The 22,260-nt window shown below is 48.0% G+C and overlaps 1 protein-coding gene across 2 annotated transcripts in view; it reads left to right on the top strand.

Annotated features, from left to right (window-relative positions):
- EXOC6B (exocyst complex component 6B) overlaps window positions 1–22,260 on the top strand; it is a 290,272-nt gene that overhangs the window by 124,704 nt on the left and 143,308 nt on the right. For both annotated transcript variants that reach the window (XM_054290746.1, XM_054290738.1), the window contains exons 7-8: window positions 6,432–6,608; window positions 14,158–14,226. In XM_054290746.1, the coding sequence (XP_054146721.1) occupies window positions 6,432–6,608; window positions 14,158–14,226 (246 nt within the window). The remainder of the gene's footprint in view (window positions 1–6,431; window positions 6,609–14,157; window positions 14,227–22,260) is intronic.

The following is a 22,260-nucleotide window of genomic DNA, read 5'->3' as shown; positions in this document are numbered from 1 at the left end:
GAATTGCATTTTCCTCATCACACACTCAATGCCAAAAACTGGTATTTGAGGAAAGTTGATGTTCAGGAATATCAGAGCCGGGGTGGATTTCAGCTCTGGATGGCTGAGGTGGAAGAGACTTTTTAGGGAATGAGGAGTGCAAGGGATTGATGCTGAGTCTGTGCACTGGGGAGAACAAACCCATCCAGTGCTGCATTTCCAAACTCCTTTTATTTAATGACCTGGAATGGAGTTAAAAAAAAACCAAAAAAACCCTCCCATTGTTTGGCCTGGTTTCCTGAGCCCAGGGAGAACTTTGTCAGCCAAACCTCCAACAAATTGTCTGCTCTGATAACAAGTTAGCACCGGGGGCGGGAGAGGCCGAGCCCCTCCTGGTCCCGACAGCGCCGGCTCCGCGGGCAAACTCAAAGCAGGAGCTGCGGCCGTGAGCTGAGTTTACACCTTGCAATAATAATCCCTGCTTTTATCTGATCCCTGGGGGATTTTATAACTTTGGAATGGCTCTCTGGCAGGGCTCCAGCCCTACTGTCATTTTTTATTAACGTTCTTTTTTTTCCCTACCCCCGTAGCCAGTCGGCTTTGCTGCTTTTTATTCTTTTTCCCCCTTCTTTTTTTCCTTAAGATTGCTTAAGGAATATGTATCCCATTTCTAGGGATATGAGGAAATGATATTTGAAAATTCAGTGTCTCAGCCCATTAGAGGGGTCTGTAAAAGCATCACAGCAGGAATTAATCAAAACTACCAAAGCCAGCCTTTAAATCATGGCTCCCTTTAAATCACCAGCCCCTTCTTCCTGGGCCTTATCTTGTGTCTCATCAGGAAAAACCTAATTAGATTCTGCTCAAAAGTAAATATTGGTGGGTGGAGGTGAGGGGAGGTGAGACTGGAGTGTTTGCAAAGCGTGCAGAAAACAAGGTGAAGTTACAAAAATAACAATATTGGAGTTTGAAAGGAGCTCCTTCCTCCTGGAGGCAGTGAAACAACTTTTCCTTAGGGTGGCTCTGGAGGCAGAGCCTGGAGGAGTCCCTGGCCTGCTCTGGGAATGATCCTGCGGTGTTGGGAATGAGCCCATGGTGTTGGGAATTATCCCGTGGCATAGAGAATGATCCCATGGCATTGGGAATGAGTCCATGGTGGTGGAAGTGATCCCATGGTGTTGGGAATGAGCCCATGGTGCTGGGAGTGATCTTATGGTGCTGGGAATGACGCCATGTTGTTGGGAATGAGCCCTTGGCGTTGGAAATGAACCCTTGGCGTTGGAAATGAGCCCATGGCATTGGAAATGATCCTGTGGCATTGGGAATGATTCCATGGAGCTGGGATTGACTCCATGGCACTGGGACTGATCCCAGTCCATGGCATTGGGAGTGACTCCATGACAGTGGGAGTGACTCCATGGCAGTGGGAATGATCCCATAGTGTTGGGAATGTTCCCATGGCACTGGGAATGACTTCATGGCCTTGGGAATGATCCTGTGGCACTGGGAATGATCCCATGGAAATGGAAATGAACCCTTGGCTTTGGGAATGATTCTGTGGCATTGGGAGTGACTCCATGGAGTTGAGAATTACTCCATGGCATTGGGAATGATCCCATGGCACTGGGAATGGCTCCATGGTACTGGGAATGACTCCATGGCACTGGGAATGATCCCATGGAGCTGGGAATGCCTTCATGGCATTAGGCTGTGGGTTTGCAGCCGGGGTCACTCGATCTCGAGGAGTTGAGTTGCTTTGAAAAACCCAACTCTGTAAAATTCAGCTACAAAAATTGAGCTCCAGCTTAGTTGGGCTGGGTGAGTTTGGTTGTGAGGGGTGGGAAGGTGGAGTTGCTGTTCTCAGGCTTGTGGGAGTTTTTTGGGATGGATCCTGGAATGTTGAGGGAAGTCCTTCCTGCTGAGGGCTTTGAATCCCAAGATGGTTTGGGTTGGAAGGGACCTTAAAAATCATCCCATCCCACCCCTGTAATGAGCAGGGACACCTTCCACCATCCCAGGTTGCTCCAAGTCCTGTTCAGCCTGACCTTGGACACTTCCAGGGATGAGGAGTCCACACCTCTCTGGGAATTTTAGGGTTTGAAGAGAAACCCCCAAAGCTGCATCCTGCAGGGTCGAGCCCTCAGTGAAGGGATGTGCAGGAGACAGGATTTACACCACCAAATAATCCCAGGATGGTTTGGGTGGGAAGGGACCTTAAATCCCATCCCATTCCACACCCTGCCATGGGCAGGGACACCTCTCACTGTCCCAGGTCCCCTAAAAGTCTTCTGGACTGCCCGATGACAGCCTCAGTGCACAAAGGTGGAGAGGTTCCTCTGCTTGTCCTACCAGCCAGTCTGGATAGAGGATTCCCACCAGGAGCTGGGAATTCTGCCCTGATGGATGATGGGGGTGCTCCTGGTCTCCAGGCTGCTGTGGATGAGGGATGTGGCTGTGCTTGGAGGGAACTTCACCTCCACGATCCCAACATTTTGTGTTTGATTCCTAAAAGCAGCATCAGCTGTGACTAGGCCTTGGCTCTCCTGCCTTTTTTATGCTCCTGTGGAGCAGAGCGAGCCAGGATTGATGGTCCTGGATAACGGAGGCAATCCCACAGGATAACCCCAAACTGGCCTCACTTTCCTGGAAACCACACCAAAAAGCGGGGGGATTTTGGGTTGTATTTATCATCTCCTGAGGGTTTTAGGCTTCCCTCAGCCCTGCTTCTGTCAGTTTTCCGAGGGCACCCTGAGTGTCATCCATCCTTTGATGTGGGGAACTCATCCCTTTGTGGGGAACAGAGCCCCCAAACCCCCCAGTGCTCCTCTGCAGGTCGGGTTTGATCCTTCCTGTACCACAACGAATCCATGGAAAAGTTGTTCTCCCCGGCGTGGGGAGGTGCTGGGAATGAGCTGGGGAGTTCCTTTGGATAATCCTGAACTTCTCCAGAGCTGCTCCCTCTGGGCCTCCCCCCAGCCCTGCCTTTCCTTCACAGTGAAACCCAAACCTCGCTGACTTCACGGAGCTGAGGAAAATTCGATATTTCTCACTTGTAGGTCACCTCAGTCCAGATCGTTTCCTGCCGGGAGGGAGCGGGGGGTTGGGAATGCCCTGGTGGGGATGGAGATGGAAAAGCCATTCCCGTTCCTCCCGGGGTGTGCAGGGCCTGGCTCCAGGATCACTCCTTCATTCTGGGCTCGGGGCATTCCTGTTCCTGCTGCAGTGGGAACCTGCCCATCGCAGGTCGGGATTTGGCTCCAGTGTTCCCAGAAAGGGAAGGGAACAAAGCTCCACTCAGTGATGTGAGGTTGTTCAGCCAGAAATCCCTGGAAAATCTCATCCAGTTTAAAACTCTCCTCACAAAAATCCTGAAAGGTGAAGATTTCTCAAGGTCCCAATTGCTCCTTGTGGGCTGGAAACCTTTTGTGCCTTTGACAGCATCCTCTGGCTGCTTTTTAGGATATGTGGGGGTTGGGGCATACAAATGTTTCCTTTTTTTTTTATTCAGAGAGTGGGCAGGCCCTAGCACAGGGTGCCCAGAGCAGCTGTGGCTGCCCCTGGATCCCTGTTAGTGTCCAAGGCCAGGTTGGACACTGGGGCTTGGAGCACCCTGGGATAGGGGAAGGTGTCTCTGGGGGTGGAATGGGATGGGATTTATGGTCACTTCTAACCCAAACTGTTCCTAGATTCTGTGATTTTCCCAGCTGGTGCTTGGATTTCAATCCAGATCAAAACTCTTCTCTTGATAAATCAGTTTATTTGCATTAAAAGTGCAAAATCAAAGCTTGGCAGGTAAATTCCATGTGGGGCTCCCTGTCCTGGAGCAATGCCGGAGGGACAGATTTCCTTGATTTCTAAATAACTGTAATTTATGAGATCTTATAAACATTTGGTTTGGATCTTATCAATATTCAAATTTCCATCCTGACGCAGTCCCTTATCCAAAGACAAACCATGTCTGACCATGTCCTGATGTGCTCCCAACACAGGGAAGATTAATCCCTGTTGGAAAACAGAGGTGGGACCAAGGTTGGTGATCCTTCCATGGATACTTGGTGGCACCAGCTCCATGTCCAGGCTGAAATCCCGTGTGTTTCATGCTGAGGGCTGGGGCAGGGGAGTCCAGGGCTGGCAGCAGCATCCTCCAGCTCGTTATCCCAGATTTCCCTCTCCCATGACCGCCTGTGCTCTCCAGGCCCACTCCACCCTGCTTAACGAGCCGTGTCCAGCTCAGGGCCTCATCCAAAACTGCGCCTTTTCCCACCCTTTGATTCTCCCCTCTCCAGAAGGAGAAGGATTACATAAACTGGAGGGTTTAATGAGTGCACTGGGCTTTCTTTTGGGGGAATTTCCAGTGGATTCAGGGTTATAACTTCATTAGGCCTCATTGGGAAACTCATGGCAGCGCTGGGCGGGCCTGAGCCCCGACTCTTTGTTGTGTTCTCTTCTGAAGGACCGAGCGCTCCCGCCCCTTTTTGAAGTCCTAATTCCCTTTATGGGATGTTGCAAGGCCTTTCTATAGAGTGCTGCCTCTGAAGTCCGAAAATCCCAGTGCCAAAAATGCCCCTTTCCCCATCGGCCTCGTGTCCTGACGTCGGGAGCAAAACTTTGTTCTGGGCAGTGTCCACCCAGACCTTCCCCTCTGGGGCTCTGTTGCAAAAATTCCCATTGTTGGGATTCATCCCTGAAGAGACTTTTTTTTTTTTTAAAGGGATGGGGTTGGAAGTCCCCTGGCTCAGCTGGGAGGAGCGCTTGGAGTAAATAAACTCCAGGGCTACTCCTGCTTTCCAACCACTAGAGGTCAAGGTTGAGCTGTGAGATAACACATCCCGCAAGGATTCACATCCCCATCCAAGGATTCGCTCCTCTTCCTGCTGCAGCTGCCTCCAGGGGCAGCTTTGTACAGGGAATTTTGTTAGGGGTTGCCCAGCTGGTTAATTAATTCAGAGCTGATTGTGTGTGCTCAAGGTGAGGAGCACTTTGAGGTGGATTTTCCGAGGAATGGGATGTCCATGCCTGGATCTTCCAAGGAATGGCGTCTTCATGCCATGCTTGGATTTCAGTATTCCTCAGGTGTAGGAATTATCCAGTGCTCAGTCCCTGGTGGGGTTTTGCTTCCCAAGGGGAGATTCCAAAGGGATTTCCAGGCTGGCAAAAATCAAAGCTGCTCCTGAATTATTTTTGGTGGGATGTTAAAACTTCCAAGTTTTGAAAAGGAAATAATCTGGGAGGTTTGCACACAGATTAAGCACACTCTGTGCTCTCTGCTGTTCAGGTAGCAAAAGTAATTGATAATTAGAGATTTTTAATAGTAATTAATAATGTTTAATTCTCTCGGTGTTGCTGACAGTTGAATCTCCAACAGGTTTAATGGTTTTCCTGCTTTCTTCTAAATCCAGGCTGCCACATTCCCATAGGGAAGGCCTTTTGCCACCTCAGAGACTCCTGGAATTCCAGAATGTCCAGGAGCTACCTGGGCTTGTGGAAAGTGTCCTTGCCCATGGAATGAGAGGATCCTGAACATCCTGTCCGTGATTCCATGATTCCCACACACCTTTCTCCTAATACATAAAAAAATCGACAGGATAATAGGGGAGAAATCCTCTAAATCTGTGTCTAAATCCATATAAGTTCCAGGTTTTCCAAGTTTTTATTTTCCAGTTACACCAGCACACAAACCCATGTGTCCAGCAGGGCTGCATCCATGGGATTGGCCTTTTTCCCTGGTTTTGGCTGGGATTTGACCCCTTGTGTGCTGGTGCCGTTCCCATTCCTTGCCCTTGGGTTTGAACTTGATCAGCTCCTGAACAAGTGGGGCTGAACAATTTTTCCTGTTGATTATTGTGCTCCATATCAAAGGAAAAACAGTGGAATTTTTGCAGGAGGGCACAGTGTGACCTCAGCTGCCAGACTACCCCAGAACCCCTGGAATAACTCGGCGTGTTCCCAGCCCTCCATCCCGTTGCTTCCAGCACGTTTTCCTTGAGCACCTTTTACAGCTCGTTCCGCACATCAACAATGCGCAATTAAACCCTCCTGGGCTCCCACAAAAATGCTTTCAGGAACCTCTGGGGTCCAGATGTGGAATGTTTTGTGCCGCCACGGCTGGGAAAGAGGAACAAACCCGGCGGTTCAGGAGGTCCCTGTGACAGTCACCACATGGCCCGCGGGCCAATATCGCCGCAGCTGGGCCGTAAACGGATCAATGTGGCAGCACGGGGGCCGGGGCGCTGGGATTTGGAAAGAGTCAGGAGCGTGTTTGGATTGTTGCATAATCCCTGGCCTGCTTTGCAAATGGATCTGGGAATATCTGGCTCGGGGGGAAAGGCGACGTGTCGGAATTCCGCCGAGCGCGTGGCGCCTCCGGCCTCCTTTGTCCCTGTTCAGGGCTGGCTGCTCCTCATGCCTGAAAACCAAGTGAAACCCCAGGTGGAATCTGTGTTTGCTCCTAGGCACAGCAGCAGAGGAACCTGGACAACATCGTGTCCCAGCAGCCCAGGATTGGTGGGGGGAAGAAATCCAAGAAGGAATTCAGCGCCAGCTCCGAGCTGGAGGTGAAGAACACCAGCCCCATGTCGGAGCAGGATTCGGGGATCCTGGATGTGGAGGATGAGGATGAGGAGGAGGAGGTAAACACCAAACTGGGCAGCGTGGGGTGCCTGTGGTGTCTCAAGAGGTTTGCTTCTTGCTTGTGGGGGAGTCCTGAAGGTGCGGAAGAAGCTGGAGAACATGGGATGTGTCTCCAGATTTGATTATTTTGTGGTTTTATCCCTATTCCCGTTCCTGGGCTCAGTAGAGAGGCCAAGGATTGGGAAATGCCCACCCCAGTCTGTCCCAGCATCTTGGTGCTGCTGGAGAACATCCATCCCTCATGGAAACGTGGCTCCATAACCCGATTTTTGGCCTTTTCCTTTGTCCTGGTTTGTCTTTGGATAAGGGACTGTGTCAGGATGGAAATTTGAATTCCTTGATGTGCTCCCTTCTTCCCTTCCTGCTGCAGCTTGCTGGCACCTGACAGAGGGTTTTGGGAACCACATAACCTGGGGATGGTGTTGGTTTTTCCTTCCTCCCAGTGCTGGTTCACCTGGGATTTGGGATGTTTCCCATGGAATTGAGCCCCGTGTGTCAGGAAAGGCAGCTCAGAGATCCAGAGCTGCAGCGCAGGACCTGGGGAATTGAACCTTTGGATGTGTCCATCATTCCTTGGGATGCAGCCATGTCCTGGACCTTTTGGGAAGTTCTGTCTGGATGGGAAGAACTTTGGGAATTTCTCTCTGCTCCTCTGGATGGTTTTTCTCACTTGTTGATGCCTCTTTTGTCAGGAAAATGATCTTTTCAGCTGCAACCAGTCCCTGGGCTGGGGGGTGTTTGCAACCCTGTCCGTGACAGTCCCTGGGCAGACATGGAGGGGATCAAGGACAAGCTGGAAGTTTGAAATTGGGGTTGTTCAAGTGATTCTGGGCTTTGTTTTCTCCCTGCAAATCCATTCCCTCCTTTCCATGGCTGCTCCACATCCGAGCAGAGCGAGGTCACACCTTCCTCCATGGGAATGGAACTGTGGCCTCAGCCCTGAGCCCTCCTGGGGCCTGCTCTGGGACCCTCTTGGGGGGCTCCACATTCCTACAGCAGCATGGAATGAGGGACCAGGGCTGGAGCCAGGCTGGGAGGGCTGGGAATGTTCCCCTGGAGAAGGGAAGGCTCCAGGCAGAGCTCAGAGCCCCTGGCAGGGCCTGCAGGGGCTCCAGGAGAGCTGGAGAGGGACTGGGGACAAGGCCTGCAGGGACAGGAGCCAGGGAATGGCTCCCACTGGGAAAGGGAGATTGGGCTGGGATCTTGGCAAGGAATTCCTGGCTAGGAGGGTGGGCAGGGGTTGGGCTGGAATTCCCAGATTTGCTGGGGCTGTCCTGGATCCCTGGCAGTGTCCAAGGCCAGGTTGGACACTGGGACTTGGATCCACCTGGGACAGTGGGAAGTGTCCGAATCCCACCTCTGGGTGTGGTGGCCCTTTGGTGACCTCCCAGGGGTGACCCTGCAGTGGGGATGGGCAGGAGGGGCTGTCCTGCCCCAGTCCCTGTCCCACGGTGGGCAGGGGCCGCTGTCTGTGGTGATGAACAGCACAGGGGGAGGGGCAGCAGCCACGGGACCCCCGGGTGCACCTGGCCAGGTGTCCTGGAGGAGATGCCATGGGGGAGTTCCCATGGGGAATGTACCATGGAGGAGATCTTGTGGAGGAGACCGAATGGAGGAGATCCCTTGGAACAGCCCCCATGGAAGAGATTCCATGGAGGAGATGCCATAGAGGAGCCCCCATGGAGGAGATGCCATGGAGGAGATCCCATGGAGGAAATCCCATGGGAAATATCCCATGGAGGGGATCCCATGGAGGAGATCTTATGAAAGAGATGCCATGGAGAAGCCCCTATGAAGGAGATCCTATCAAGGAGCCCCGTGGAGGAGATCCCATGGGGAAATCCCATGAAGGAACCTCCATGGAGGAGATGCCATGGAGGAGATACCATGGCAGAGCCCCATGGAGGAGATGCCATGGAGGAGATGCCATGGAGGAGATCCCATGGAGGAGATCTCATGGGGGAGATCCCATGGAGGAGACCTCATGGGGGAGATCCCATGGGGAATACCAGAGTGAATCCTCCTGAGGATTTGTCCTATTTGAAAAGAAAAATATTGATTTATCGGCCAAAAACATCTCTCAAGTGGAAATGGAGCGATTCCAGTTTTGGGGTCTTGGAGAGAAACCTGGAGGGGCTGGAGTGTGCCCAGGGAAGGGATTGGAGCTGGGAAGGGGCTGGAAAATTCCTGGTGGAGCTGGAAAGGGGCTGCAGAATCCCTGAGGGAGCTGGGAAGGGGCTCAGCCTGGAGCAAAGGGGGCTCAGGGGGGACTTTGAGCTCTCCCTGGAGCCTTCCCTTCTCCAGGTGAACATTCCCAGCTCTGGCTCCAGCTCCCTGATGTCCGCTGGGCTCTCTCCAGCAGCTCCAGATCCTTTTCCCAAGGGCTCCAGGGCTGGATTGGAGCGGCGCCGTGGCTGGGGGCAGCAGTGGAGTTTTAGGGACAATTCTGGAATGTTTGTGTCATCTGCTCCATGCCCTGTCCTGGAGTGGAGCCCTGTGGGTTCTGTGTCCCATCCTGTGTCCCTGGGCCCCAGCTCATCCATGGGTTCCCATCAGTGGGACTCTGGGATGGTTCCAAAATCCATGGATTTGGCTCCTCTGGAATTCCTGGTGTTCTAGTCTGGAGGGGCAGAACCTGTCCTTACTGAGGGACAGAACCTGTGCTCGTGTCCTGCTTCTGCACCAAAACCCACCAAGGGTCCAGGGTCCAAACCCTCAGATCCCAAATTAACCCTTGCATCCCAAATTAACCCTTATATCCCAAATTAACCCTTCTACCCCACGTTAACCCTCCTATCCCAAGTTAACCTTCCTATCCCAAATTAACTTTCATATCTAAAGTTAAACCTTGTATCCCAAATTAGCCCTTCTATCCCAAATTAACCCTTGCATCCCAAAATAACTCTCGTATCCCAAATTAACCCCTGCATCCTAAATTAACCTTCCTATCCCAAATTAACTCTTGTGACCCAAATTAACTCTTCTATCCCAAATTAACCCTCCTATCCCAATTATCCAAACCCAGAGCAAAGCTCCCCTAAACCCTGAGCCATCCCTGTGCTGGTGGCAGCCAGGGCTGCAGTTTCCATGGAAAATTGGACTTGTAGGGGTTAAATGAGCTGCAGGATTGTTTAACCCCACTTGCAGGAGGGATTTGGGTGTTTCCAGAGCCCTGCCCCACTCCCAGCTCTGGGAACGTGCCTCCTGCAGGATTTGGGAATGAGATTGGGAGGTTGATGTTGTGTGGACTGGGAAATTTTGGGATAAGATGAATAAATCCTTTGTTCTGGAAATCAAGAGGAATAAAAACCATGATTGGGCTAGAGGGGGTGTCAGGGGAGCCATCAGTCCTGGCCTGGGGCAGCCCGAGCTCCCGTGGCATCGGCACGTCCCAAAAATCAGGGATTTATGGATTTATGGATTGTTGGGAGAACTGGCAGTGCAGTTCTGGCTCAGGAAATGCAGGCACTTCTTCAGGGCTAAATTCAGGGAATTTTTAGATGTGTCTGAATGTTGAAATAGCAGATAAACACCTGAATTTGTGAATGTGAGATCAGGGTCATTGTGTGATGTGTTAATCCAGGCAGAGGGAGAATTCCATGGAATCATGGAATGGCTTGGGATGGAAGGGACCTTAAAAATCATCAATTCCTGTGGGCAGGGACAGCTCCCACTGTCCCAGGGGAATCCAGCCTGGCCTTGGACACTGCCAGGGATCCAGGGGCAGCCACAGCAAATCTGGGAATTCCAGCCCCACCAGGAATTCCTTGCCAAGAAGGAATTCCCAGGAGGGAATTCTTTCACTCCAGTTCCATGTCAGAGAGGAGTTTATCCCACAAAATCCCATCCCATTGCAGCCCTGCCATGGCCAGGGACACTTCCACTATCCCACGCTGCTCCAAGAGCAGCTCCAGAGGCAGTGCAGGTGTGGGAATCCCATCCTGGATCACTTCAGGATGGGCTTTAAGGTTACTCCCATCCCAAGCCTGTCTGGGATCCTGGGATCCCCCATTTAAACTCCACCCACGCCTCTCTGCAGTGCAAAATCTCGTTTTCCTTGCATGGAGGAGATTCTTTCACTCCATTTCCACATCACAGAGGAGTTTATCCCACAACATCCTGAGGGTGCAGGTGTGGGAATCCCATCCTGCAGCACTGGGATCACCTCAGGATGGCCATTAAGGGATCCCAAACCTGTCTGGGATCCTGGAATCCCCCATTTCAGCTCCAGCCAGGACTGATTTCCCTCTCACCCTGTGATCCATTAACAGCTCCAGTTCCACCTCACGGAGGAGTTTATCCCACAAAATCCTGAGGGTACAGGTGTGGGAATCCCATCCTGGATCATCTCAGAGCTCCTCCATTAGGATCTCTCCCATCCCAAACCCGTCTGGGATCCTGGAATCCCCCATTTCAGCTCCCAGGACTGATTTCCCTCATACCCCAGAATCCTTTACCAGCTCCAGTTCCACCTCACAGAGGAGTTTATCCCATAAAATCCTGAGGGTGTAGATGTGGGAATCCCATCCTGGATCACCTCGGGATCCCCCAGTTAGGGCCCCTCCCATCCCAAACCAATCCTAGCATCCCCCATTTCAGTTGCAGCCAGGACTGATTTCCCTCTCTCCCTGTGATCCTTTAACAGCTCCATTTCCACCCCACAGAGGAGTTTATCCCACAAAATCCTGAGGATGCGGATGTGGGAATCCCGTCCTGGATCACCTCAGAGTTCCTCCATTAGGGTCCGTCCCATCCCTAACCTGTCTGGGATCCTGGGATCCCCCATTTCAGCTCCTGCCAGGACTGATTTCCCTCACACCCTGCGATCCTTTACCAGCTCCATTTCCCCCTCATGGAGGAGTTCATCCCAATCCCAGTTTTCCCTCCCCATCCCTCCTGAGGAGCCTCCAGGCCCCTTCCTGGGGCGCTTTGGGATTGGGAATCCTCCCTGAGCCCCGAGCTCCCCTCCAGCCTCACTGAAACCCCAAACCCACCCCATTTCCAGGGCTATCCATGGCTCTTCCATCCCTGCCCTTTTCCCACCCCATTCCCGCAGAACCCTCCCTTTTCCTGCTATTTGGGGTGCTGGAGCTTCCAGCCCCCAAGGAGAGCCAAGGCAATATCCCCAAAGGACGCAAAATGCAAATTCCCCCTCTGATCCCACCCAGCCCAAATTCCCTTCCCGAGGGAAAAAACCAGGAAAAATCAAACCCAAATGGGGCTTTCAAGCAAAATCCAAATAATTACTTGTTTTTTGCCCTTTTTTTGCCTTTTTCCCCACTTTTTGTTGCATGGGTGGTGCCAGCATCCCTTGGATTCTGTGCCTGGAATGATTCCCAGCGTTCCGTGGAATTTCAGTGGAGCAAAACCAACATTTAAAGGCATTTTCCTGCTTCCAAGGCCTGAAAAATCAGAATATTTGGGGAGATCCCAGGAATTAAATGGAATTTTTCCATGCCTGGAATCCTGGGTTTGCCCTGGACCCACTGGTGTTGAAGCTGCTCTCACCTAGAAATGGTATTTTGCTGTGATAAACGTATTTAAATGGGATTTTTTAGAGTTAAATTCAACTAGAACTGATTTTTTTAGAGTGGAATTTATTTATATTTGATTTTTTTTGAGTTCTATTCACCTAAAAGTGTTTTTTACAGTGGAATTTGGTTCTATTTAAATTTTTTAGAGCTAAACTCACCTAACTTTCTTGAAGTTACATTTAAATAGATGTAATTTTTTATAGTTTTATTTGCCTAAATATGATTTTTGAGAGTGGAATTTCTTTATATTTTAGTTTTTAGAATTGTCCTCAGCTAAAAGTGATTTTTTGAAGTGACACATTTAATGTTAGCATTTTTAAAATCAGAATTTTTTTTTAGATATATTGATCTAGATGTGATTTTTTTTATAGTTTCATTCACCTAAATTGGATTTCTTAGAGTGTCGTTAATTTATGAGATTTTTTTAGAGTTGAACTCATCTAAATGTGGTTTTTTAGGGTGGAATTTATTTAAGTTGGAATATTTTAGATCTACACTCACCCAAAAGTGATTTTTTTGGAGTTACACTGATTTAGATGTGATTTTTTTAGTGTTTCATTTTCCTAAATGTGATTTTTTTTTTGCGTGGGATTGATTTAAATTTGAATTTTTTAGAGTTGCACTCACCTAAAATTGGCATTTTGGAGTGACATGAATTTATAGAATTCTTTACAAAATATTTTGATAAATTATATTTTTTACATAATTTATGATAAAACAAATATTATTTCTATGATTTTTTAATAATTTCGTTTACCCAAATGTGATTTTTTTGGAATGGCTTTCATTTATCTTTGGTTTTTTTTAGGATTTCAGTTGTTTCATTGTGATATTTTAGAATTCCACTTGCCCATATTTAAATTTTTTGCACTTCTGTTATTTATAAATGAAATTTTTATGACTTGTACTCACATGGATGGGATTTTTAGTGACTCTTACTTAAATTTGATTTTTTTTGATAGTTTCATTCACCTAAATATGATTTTTTTGGGGGTGACAAACTTATTTAAATGGGATTTTTTTTTTAGGATTTCACTTGTCTCTCTGTGATATTTTACACTTCCACTTGCCCATATTTAAATTTTTTGTAGTTCTGTTATTTATAAATGAAATTTTTATGACTTGCACTCACCTAGGTGGGGTTTTTTAGAGTGATGCTTATTTAAATTTTTTTTTTTTTATTGTTTCATTCACCTAAATTTTTTTGAATGATAAACTTATTTAAATGTGGGGGTTTTTTTAGGATTTCAGTTGTCTGTCTGTGATATTTTAGAGTTCCATATACCCACATTTAAATTCTTTTCAGTTCTACTTACTTATAAATGAAATTTTTGTGAGTTGCACTCACCTGGATGGGATACTTAGAGTGGTGCTTATTTAAATTTAATTTTTTCATTCACTTAAATGTGATTTTTTTTGAGTGATAAACTTATTTCAGTGTGATTGTTTTTAGTAGGATTTCGGTTGTCTCTCTGTGATATTTTAGAATTTCGCTTACCCATATTTAAATTTTTTGCAGTTCTACTTATTTATAAATGAAATTTTTGTGACTTGCACTCACCTAGATGGATGTTTTTAGTGACACTTAAATTTGAATTTTTTTAATAGTTTCATCCACTTAATGTGATTTTTTGAGAGACAAACTTATTTAAATATCATTTTTTTTAGGATTTCAGTTGTGTGTCTGTGATATTTTAGAGTTCCACTTACCCACATTTAAATTCTTTGCAGTTCTACTTACTTATAAATGAAATTTTTAATTTGCACTCACCTAGATGGGATTTTTTAGTGACTCTTATTTAAATTTGATTTTTTCATGGTTTCATTCACCTAAATGCAATTTTTTTGATCGATAAACTTATTTAAATGTGATTTTTTTAGGGTTTCGCTTGTCTGTGTGCGACATTTTACTGCTCCGCTTCCCCATAATTAAATTTCTTGCAGTTTTGCTTCCTGACCCATGGATTTTTGGTGAGTTTCCCACGTTTTTCATGGATTTTTCTCCCTATTTCAGGTGCCTGGAGCCCAGGATTTGGTGGATTTCTCCCCGGTCTATCGATGCCTCCACATCTACTCTGTCCTGGTGAGTGAATCTGGGATTTTCCTGCTCTGGGGAATTCCATGGATCTGCTCCTCCCTCCTTCATCCTGGGGTGTGCATCCCTGAGGGAGGAAAAATCCAGGGAAGGATGGATTTGGGGAAAATCTCTGGAATTCCTTCATGCAGGGCGTGGAAACGCAAAGGGAATTTCCTCCTGTCCCAAATCTGGAATTTTGAATGTGTTTATATTCTTAGTTGTTGGATTTTCCTCCAAGAATTCCTCTTTGGATGCAGGAATTTCGTTATTCCATGGGAATGGACAAATTTTGGGGAGGGATTGGTTGGATTCTGACGCTGTTTTTCCAGGAAAATGAACTATCCTGTGGGAATGGGAGAATTTTGAGGTGGAATTGGTTGGAATCTGATGCTGTTTCCTCCCAGAATTCCTCTTTGGATGCAGTAGTTCCATTATTCATTGGAAATGGAGGAATTTTTGGGAGGAATTGGTTGGAGTCTGATGCTGTTTTCCATCAAGAATTCCTCTTTGGATCCACGAACTTCATTATTCCATTGAAATAGGAGGAATCTGAGCAGGAATTGGTTGGATTCTGACATTGTTTGCTCCAAGAATTGCTCTTTGGATCAGTAATTCCATTATTCCTTGGAAATGGAGGAATTTTGGGCAGGAATTGATTGGATTCTTGATACCATTATCTCTGAGAATTCTTTGGATTCATGAACTTCATTATTCCATTGAAATGGGAGAAATTTGGGGAAGAATTGGTTGGATTCTGACATTGTTTTCCCCAAGAATTCCTCTTTGGATGCAGGAATTTCGTTATTCCATGGGAATGGAGGAGTTTTGGGCAGGAATTGGTTGGAGTCTGATGCTGCTTCCTCCAAGAGTTCTTCTTTGGATTCAGTAATTTTGTTATTCTGTAGGAAGTGGGGAGTTTTGGGAAGGAATTGGTGGGATTCTGATGCTGTTTCCTCCAACAATACTTTTTTTGGATGCAGTAATTTCAATATTCCATGGAAATGGAAGAGTTTTGGGCAAGAATTGATTGGATTCTTGATACCGTTATCTCTGAGATTTTTTTGGTTTCATTAACTTCATTATTCCATTGAAATAGGAGAAATTTGGGCAGGAATTGGTTGGATTCTGACATTGTATTCTCCAAGAATTCCTCTTTGAATGCAAGAATTTCATTATTTCTTGAAAACAGAGGAATTCTGGTGAGGAATTGGTTGGATTCTGACATTGTATTCTCCAAGAATTCCTCTTTGAATGCAAGAATTTCATTATTTCTTGAAAACAGAGGAGTTCTGGTGAGGAATTGGTTGGATTCTGATGCTGGTTTCCCAAGGAAAATTAATTGTTCTGTAGGAATGGGAGAATTTAGGGCAGGAATTGGTTGGATTCTGACATTGTTTTCTAGAAGAATTCCTCTTTGGATGCAGGAATTTTGTTACTCCATGGGAATGAAGGAATTTTGGGCAGGGAATGGTTGGATTCTGATGCTGTTTTTCCAAAGAAAGTGAATTATTCTGTGGGAATGGGAGAATTTTGGGAAGGAATTGGTTGGATTCTGATGTGTTTGCTCCAACAATACTTTTTTGGATGCAGTCATTTCAATATTCCATGGAAATGGAAGAGTTTTGGGCAGGAATTGATTGGATGCTTGATACCATTATCTCTGAGATTTTTTTGGATTCATTAACTTCATTATTCCATTGAAACAGGAGAAATTTGGGCAGGAATTGGTTGGATTCTGACATTATATTCTCCAAGAATTCCTCTTTGGGTGCAGGAATTTCATTATTCCATGGGAATGGAGGAGTTTTGGGCAGGAATTGGTCAGATTCCAATGCTGTTTTCTCCAAGGATTCTTCTTTAGCCACGGTAATTTCACTATTCCATGGAAAAGGAGGAGTTTTGGGGAGGAATTCCTCAGAAATGGATCATTTGCTGCACCCTGGAGACCTTCCCTGCCCTGCCAGCTCTGTCTGACAGGAGCAGCTTTGCTGCCATCCCCAAATCCACCCTTGCCCGGATCACTCCGAGATTCCTGAGGGAAAAATTCCCACAGACTGTGCCAGGAGTTTGGTTTTTAACCGAAAATGGTTCCTTGGAGCTGTCCCAGAGAGCTCCGGTTTCCACGGGCTGGCTCCTGGGAATTCTGAGTACGTGGATTTTTAAAAATATTCATTTATAAGGAGGGCAGATAAGGAACTTTTGGAGCTCATCCTCCAACTTTGAACTGGGAATTTTTGGGATGCTTCCAGCAGCTTCCAAGCCTTAAATCTCCTGTTCCAAGGAACCTCTGGAGCCTCATCCCTTTCTAGGGACATTTGGAGCTCACCCTCCAATTTTGAATTTTGAGGACGTTTCCAGGATCATCCAAGCCCTGAATCCTGCATTCCAAGGAACTTGTGGAGTCTCTTCCCTTTTTCAGGGCCTTAGGAGGTCACCCTCCAAATTTTAATTTTGGGGATGAATCCAAGCCTTTAATGTCCCATTCCAAGGAACTTGTGGAGTCTTTCCCTTTTTCCTGGGCCTTTGGAGCTCTCTCCCCAACCTTCAATTTCAGGGATGCTTCCAAGCTTTGACGGTGCCATTCCAAAGAACTTGTGGAGTCTCTTCCCTTTTCCAGGGCCTTGGGAGCTCACTCTCTCACTCAGAATTTCATGGATGCATTTGAGCCTTAAATTTCCTGATCTAAAGAACTTTGTGGAGCCTCATCCCTTTTTAGGGACCTTTGGAACTCATGCTCTAACTCTGAATTTCAGGAATGTATCTGAGCCTTGAATTTCCTGATCCACAGAACCTGTGGAACCTCATCCCTTTTTAGGGGCATTTGGAACTCATCCTCCAACTCTGAATTTCAGGGATGCTTCCAGTAGCATCCAGGCCTTGATTTTGCCATTCCAAGGAACCTGCATCCCTTTTCCATGGCCTTTGGAGCTCACCCTCCAAATTTTAATTTTGGGGATGCATCTGAGCCTTGAATTTCCTGATCCAAGGAACCTGTGGAGCCTCGTCCCTTTCTAGGGACATTTGGAGCTCACCGTCCAACTCTGAATTTCAGGAATGCACCTGAGCCTTGAATTTCCTGATCCATAGAACCTGTGGAGCCTTATCCCTTTTTAGGATGGTTTGGAGCTCTCCCTCCAGCTTTCCATTTTAGGGATGGTTCCAGGAGTATCCAAGCCCTGAATCTGCCATTCCAAGGAACTTGTGGAGTCTCATTCCTTTTCCAGGGCCTTTGGATCTCAGCCTCCAACTCTGAATTTCAGGGTTGCATCCGAGCCTTCAATGTACCATTCCAAGGAACTTGTGGAGTCTCATCTCTTTTCTGGTGCCTTAGGAGCTCATCCTCCAAATTTTAATTTTGTGGATACATCTGAGCCTTGAATTTCTTGATCCAAAGAACCTGTGGAGCCTCATCCCTTTCTAGGGATATTTAGAATTCATCCTCCAACCCTGAATTTTTGGGATGCTTCCAGCAGCATCCAAGCCCTTAATCTGCCATTCCAAGGAACTTATGGAGTCTCATCCCTTTTCCAGGGCCTTGGGAACTCACCCTCAAAATTTTAATTTTGGGGATGCATCTGAGCCTTGAATTTCTTGATCCAGGGAACCTGTGGAGCTCTGCCTCCAATTTTCCATTTTAGGGAGGCTTCCAGGAGCATCCAAGCCCTGAATCTGCCATTCCAGGGAACCTGCATCCCTTTTCCAGGGCCACTGGAGCCCAGGAGCTGTCGTGGGGCTCTTCCCCTGTGGTTGGGCAACCCAGATCCCAGGCAGGAGATGAAAGGAGCTCTGTGTTGCCAGCTCTCCTCCCTTCCAGCCTGCAGAGGGAATTGTTTCCCAGTTTCCCAGCGATCCACACGGGTTTGCTGAGGGAAAGGAACTGTCAGAAGCCCCGTTCCTATAAAACATCTTTTTGTGCCCCTCATCTGTTCATAATTAGGTCATTTGGCCACGTCACTGTGAGATTTTCTTGGAATGAGAAGTTCCCCTCCCCAAAATGCGTGGCTGTGTTTATCTTGGAGGAAAATCCCAGCGCTCCAGGCGGAGCTGGGAGCTGGAGCAGGAGTTTGTTAATTGGGAATTAGGAGGGAGCTGAAAGGCTGGGGGGGCTGAAAGTGCCACTTTGTTTGGGGAAACTTCAGGGAGAAACATGGATCGTGGAGACGGGATTGGGAATCCTATTGGAGGGACTGCCAGGCCTTGGTTTGAGTCGAGGGTGTGGGTTTGATATGGATTTTATATGGATTTAATATGCGTTTATTATGGGTTTATTATGTACAAATAATTTGGATTTAATATGGACTAAATTTGGATTTAATATGGATTTAATTTGGATTTATTATGGATTTAATTTGGATTTATTATGGATTTGCTGGTGTGATTGTCCACAAAGGTGTTCTGTGGAGGATCAGCAGCTTCTGCTGGTGGATGGGTCAGTTTTGAACTTTCCAAATGGTTGCATTCCATGGATTTCAAGGCCAAGACATGGAATTGCTTTGCTTCACATAACAGAAGTGGGTTTGTCTCTGCATTGGGGATTTTTGTTTTCATTCGAATCAGAAAAAGGGATTGATCCTCCGAAATGTGTCAGGGGTAGCAGCCAATCCATGGGATAGATCTGGGTGGGATTGTCTCCTTCTGGAGGTGGGAATGGTGCAGGGGATGGGTGGTGGTGTCCCTACAAGGGACAGGGGGAACAGGGGATGGGATAAGAGGGAATGGCCAGGGGAAGTTTAGGTTGGATACTGGGAAAATTCCTTTGTGGAAAGGTTTTCCAGCAGTCCTGATCCCTGCAGGGATGTGGCCTGGCCCTTGTGATGCCTTGGGGAGGCTGAGCTAGAGCAGAGACCAGACAGAATTAAAGAATAAAGCAGGGATTGGTTAAAAGGATCTCTTCCATGGATCCACCGGGGCAGCACAAGAGCCCAGCCCGGGATGCACCCAAGATGAACCAAAATGGTCCCAGAATAAACCAAGATGGACCAAAATGGTCCCAAAATGCGCGAGTGCTCCTGGGGTCTGTCACTGTGATCAGTTCTGCTCCATTTGCACCTTGCAGTTCATTGTCCCGTTCCAGCTTTAGCCCATGCAATCCCACCCTGCTTGTTTTTCTCTCTCCAGCCCACGGTGTTTGTGCTCCTGGGCTGAGATTTGGATCATTTGTCCTTGGTGCCCAGCTGGAGCAGGAATTGTTTTGTCTCCCTGCTCTGTGCACAGAGCTCACCATCCCTGAATGTGAACCCAGACCCACACACTAAAGCAGCACAGAATGTGAAAAATAGAAAAGCTCAAACCTGAGGCATCACCTGGGGACACAGGACAGGGCTGGGGATGGTTGGATTCAATCCCAGAGGATTTTTCCAACCTCAGGAATTCCATGGAGAGATTCAAGCAGGGCAGTGGTTCAGTGCCAACAGCTCTGTCCCCACCCCACCAGCCCCTGCTCCCATTCCTGTCCCTGCTCCCACTCCTGTCCCTGCTCCCACTCCTGTCCCTGCTCCCATTCCTATCCCTGTCCCTGCTCCCATTCCTATCCCTGTTCCCATTCCTATCCCTGTCCCTGCTCCCATTCCTATCCCTGTCCCTGCTCCCACTCCTGTCCCTGCTCTCATTCCTCCTGTTCATTCCCAGCCCAGACCCTACAACCAGGAACAAGAACTAACAACGAGCAGAATCCAGAGCTCAGCTCTAGGGAAGGTGTTTTAGGGGAGCCAGGAGCAGGAGAAAAACCTTCAGAGCAGCAAATTGCCCTTTTGCTGACCTGAGCCTGAATCCTGGCCTGGCTCTCTAGGCCCAGCTCGGGTGGAGCAGTGTCAGAGATCCTGCACAGCATCGAGGGAATGGCCCCGGCAGTGTCAGACGGAAGGATCATAATGTAATAGTTCCCCAAAACTCCCAATATTTGTCATTTACAATGGCGTTATCTCAGAGCTTGGCCTGCAGTTAAAAAGGCCCACGTTGAATAAACATTGAGATATTTATTATTTTTAGTGAAATCGACCTTCCAGTCACCTCGGTTTTATGGCTGCGCTGCTTATAAATTCCCAAAGGATTATTTGCAAACTCCTGCTCCTATCTGGCAGCCTTATCAGCAGGGCAGGAGTTCACATATTGTACCGGGGGGTCAGCCCGCGGTCATGGGCTTCCAGAGGGGGCCAGGCACCTGTAAATCCTGCAAATCCTTCCCTCGGCAACCAAGGCGAAGGACAACATCCAACAGGCACGGAGACTTTTCCAGGAAACGCTGAACTTTGGCAGGAAGGGCAGAGCAGGGGGAAAGAAAGTGAAGGAAGGTCAGGCGGGGGTTAATTGAGAGCTGGACCTTGGCGTGGTGGCGGCTGCGGGGCAGGACGGGCTCTCCTGGGATGGTTTATGGGATTGTTCATCCCAATTCCCTTCCTGGGGAGGAAGGGGCTGCCTCAGGGAGAAATGAGCATGGGAAGGGTTTGGATTTCTGCAGGGCTGGGATAAAATATCCCAACTTCTTCAGGGTGCCTCCATCCTAAACCAGCCTGGGAATCTGTGAATGATTTCCTACCCACCCCAGGAGAGTGACTGGCAGCAAATCCAAAGATGGGAATTTCAGGATCAGATGGTTGAGGTCTGGCCTGGTTTGAGCTGATCCTGAGCCCCAAGTCCAGCCCAGGTTCTGTTCAGCCATTTCAGGCTCTCCTGGGATGTTTTATGGGATTGTTCATCCCAATTCCTTTCCTGGGAAGGAAGGGGCTGCCTGACACTGTCCTGAGGGGGAGACGCGCATGGATCTATGCAGATAACAAACAAAACATCCCAAACTCTTCAGGGGGCCTCCATCCCAAACCAGTCTGGGAATCTGCAAATTATTTATGGAGTGGGACTGGCAGCAAGTCTAGGACATGAGAATTTTGGGGTCACTTGGCTGAGGTCTGGCCTGGTTTGAACTGATCCTGAGCCCTGAGCCCAGCCCAAGTTCTGTTCAGCCGTTTCAGGCTGTCCTGGGATGTTTTATGGGATTGTTCATACCAATTCCTTTCCTGGGGAGGAAGGGGCTGCCTGAGGGAGAGATGGGAGTGGGAAGAGTTTGAATTTATGCAGATACCAAACAAAACATCCCAAAATCTTCAGGGGGCCTCCATCCCAAACCAGCCTGGGAATTTATGAATGATTTAAGGAGAGGGACTGGCAGAAAGTCTAAAATGGGAATTTCAGGATCAGTTGGGCAAGCCCTGGCCTAGTCTGAGCTGACCCTTTGCCCTAAGCCCAGCCCAGGCCGAGCTCAGCAGCCCTGGCCTATCTCAGCCATTCACCTGCAGCCTGGGCTGGTGGCACCAGCCCCATCCCCTGCTGGCAGAGGAGCTGTGGAAAATGGCAATAAATAAAGAATTGTGACCTAAAGAACAGACCCAGAACGTGATTTCACCATGGAGGGGTCGATCTTTTATGTTGCCTCTGACCAAAGTCTGTGTAATGCCGGGGCTGCTTTGATCAATATCCAAAATAAAGGGGGAGAGGTGAGGCCTGGGCCAGCTGGTTTATCTGCAGGAGCATCTCAGCAGCTGCTGGGTGCCTTGGATTTCCAGGCCAAGACATGGGATGGCTTCGCTTTACACAACAGAAAATGAAAAGCAGTTTTGTGTTTCATGTTTCCCCTAAGCTGCAGTGAGACAGAAAGCAAAGAGTGAACCCAAAGCCGAAAGGAATGAAATAAAAATAAAAATAAGCCAAAAAAACTCAAGGCAGAGTGGGCTGCACTGAAGGTGCTCCCAAAAAGTTGTCAGGAGGCATCTGAGGGTGATTTAAGTCCCTTAAACCCTTCCCTGAGCGGGGCTGGTGCCTGTTAGTGCTCATTTAGGCTCTGCCTCGGCGGGGTGGGTTTTTTTAGCTCGGTGCTAATTGCTTCCCAATTACTTTGAGGTTCTTCACATGTTCCTGAAGACACTGGGATTGACACTCCCAGCTCTTTGATCCCAGCTACAAAGGGGTCATTTTAGGGGAAAGAACAAGTGTCCAAAAACACAGGCAACAAGGCAGAAAGAAAAAGGGAGCAGATTCTGAGGTATAAAC

Source organism: Melozone crissalis, unplaced genomic scaffold, assembly GCF_028551555.1.
Source record: "Melozone crissalis strain CALT ecotype California unplaced genomic scaffold, PUWL_Pcris_2 ptg000006l_1, whole genome shotgun sequence".
NCBI lineage: Eukaryota > Metazoa > Chordata > Aves > Passeriformes > Passerellidae > Melozone > Melozone crissalis.
This window is presented reverse-complemented; position numbering and strand designations above follow the sequence as displayed.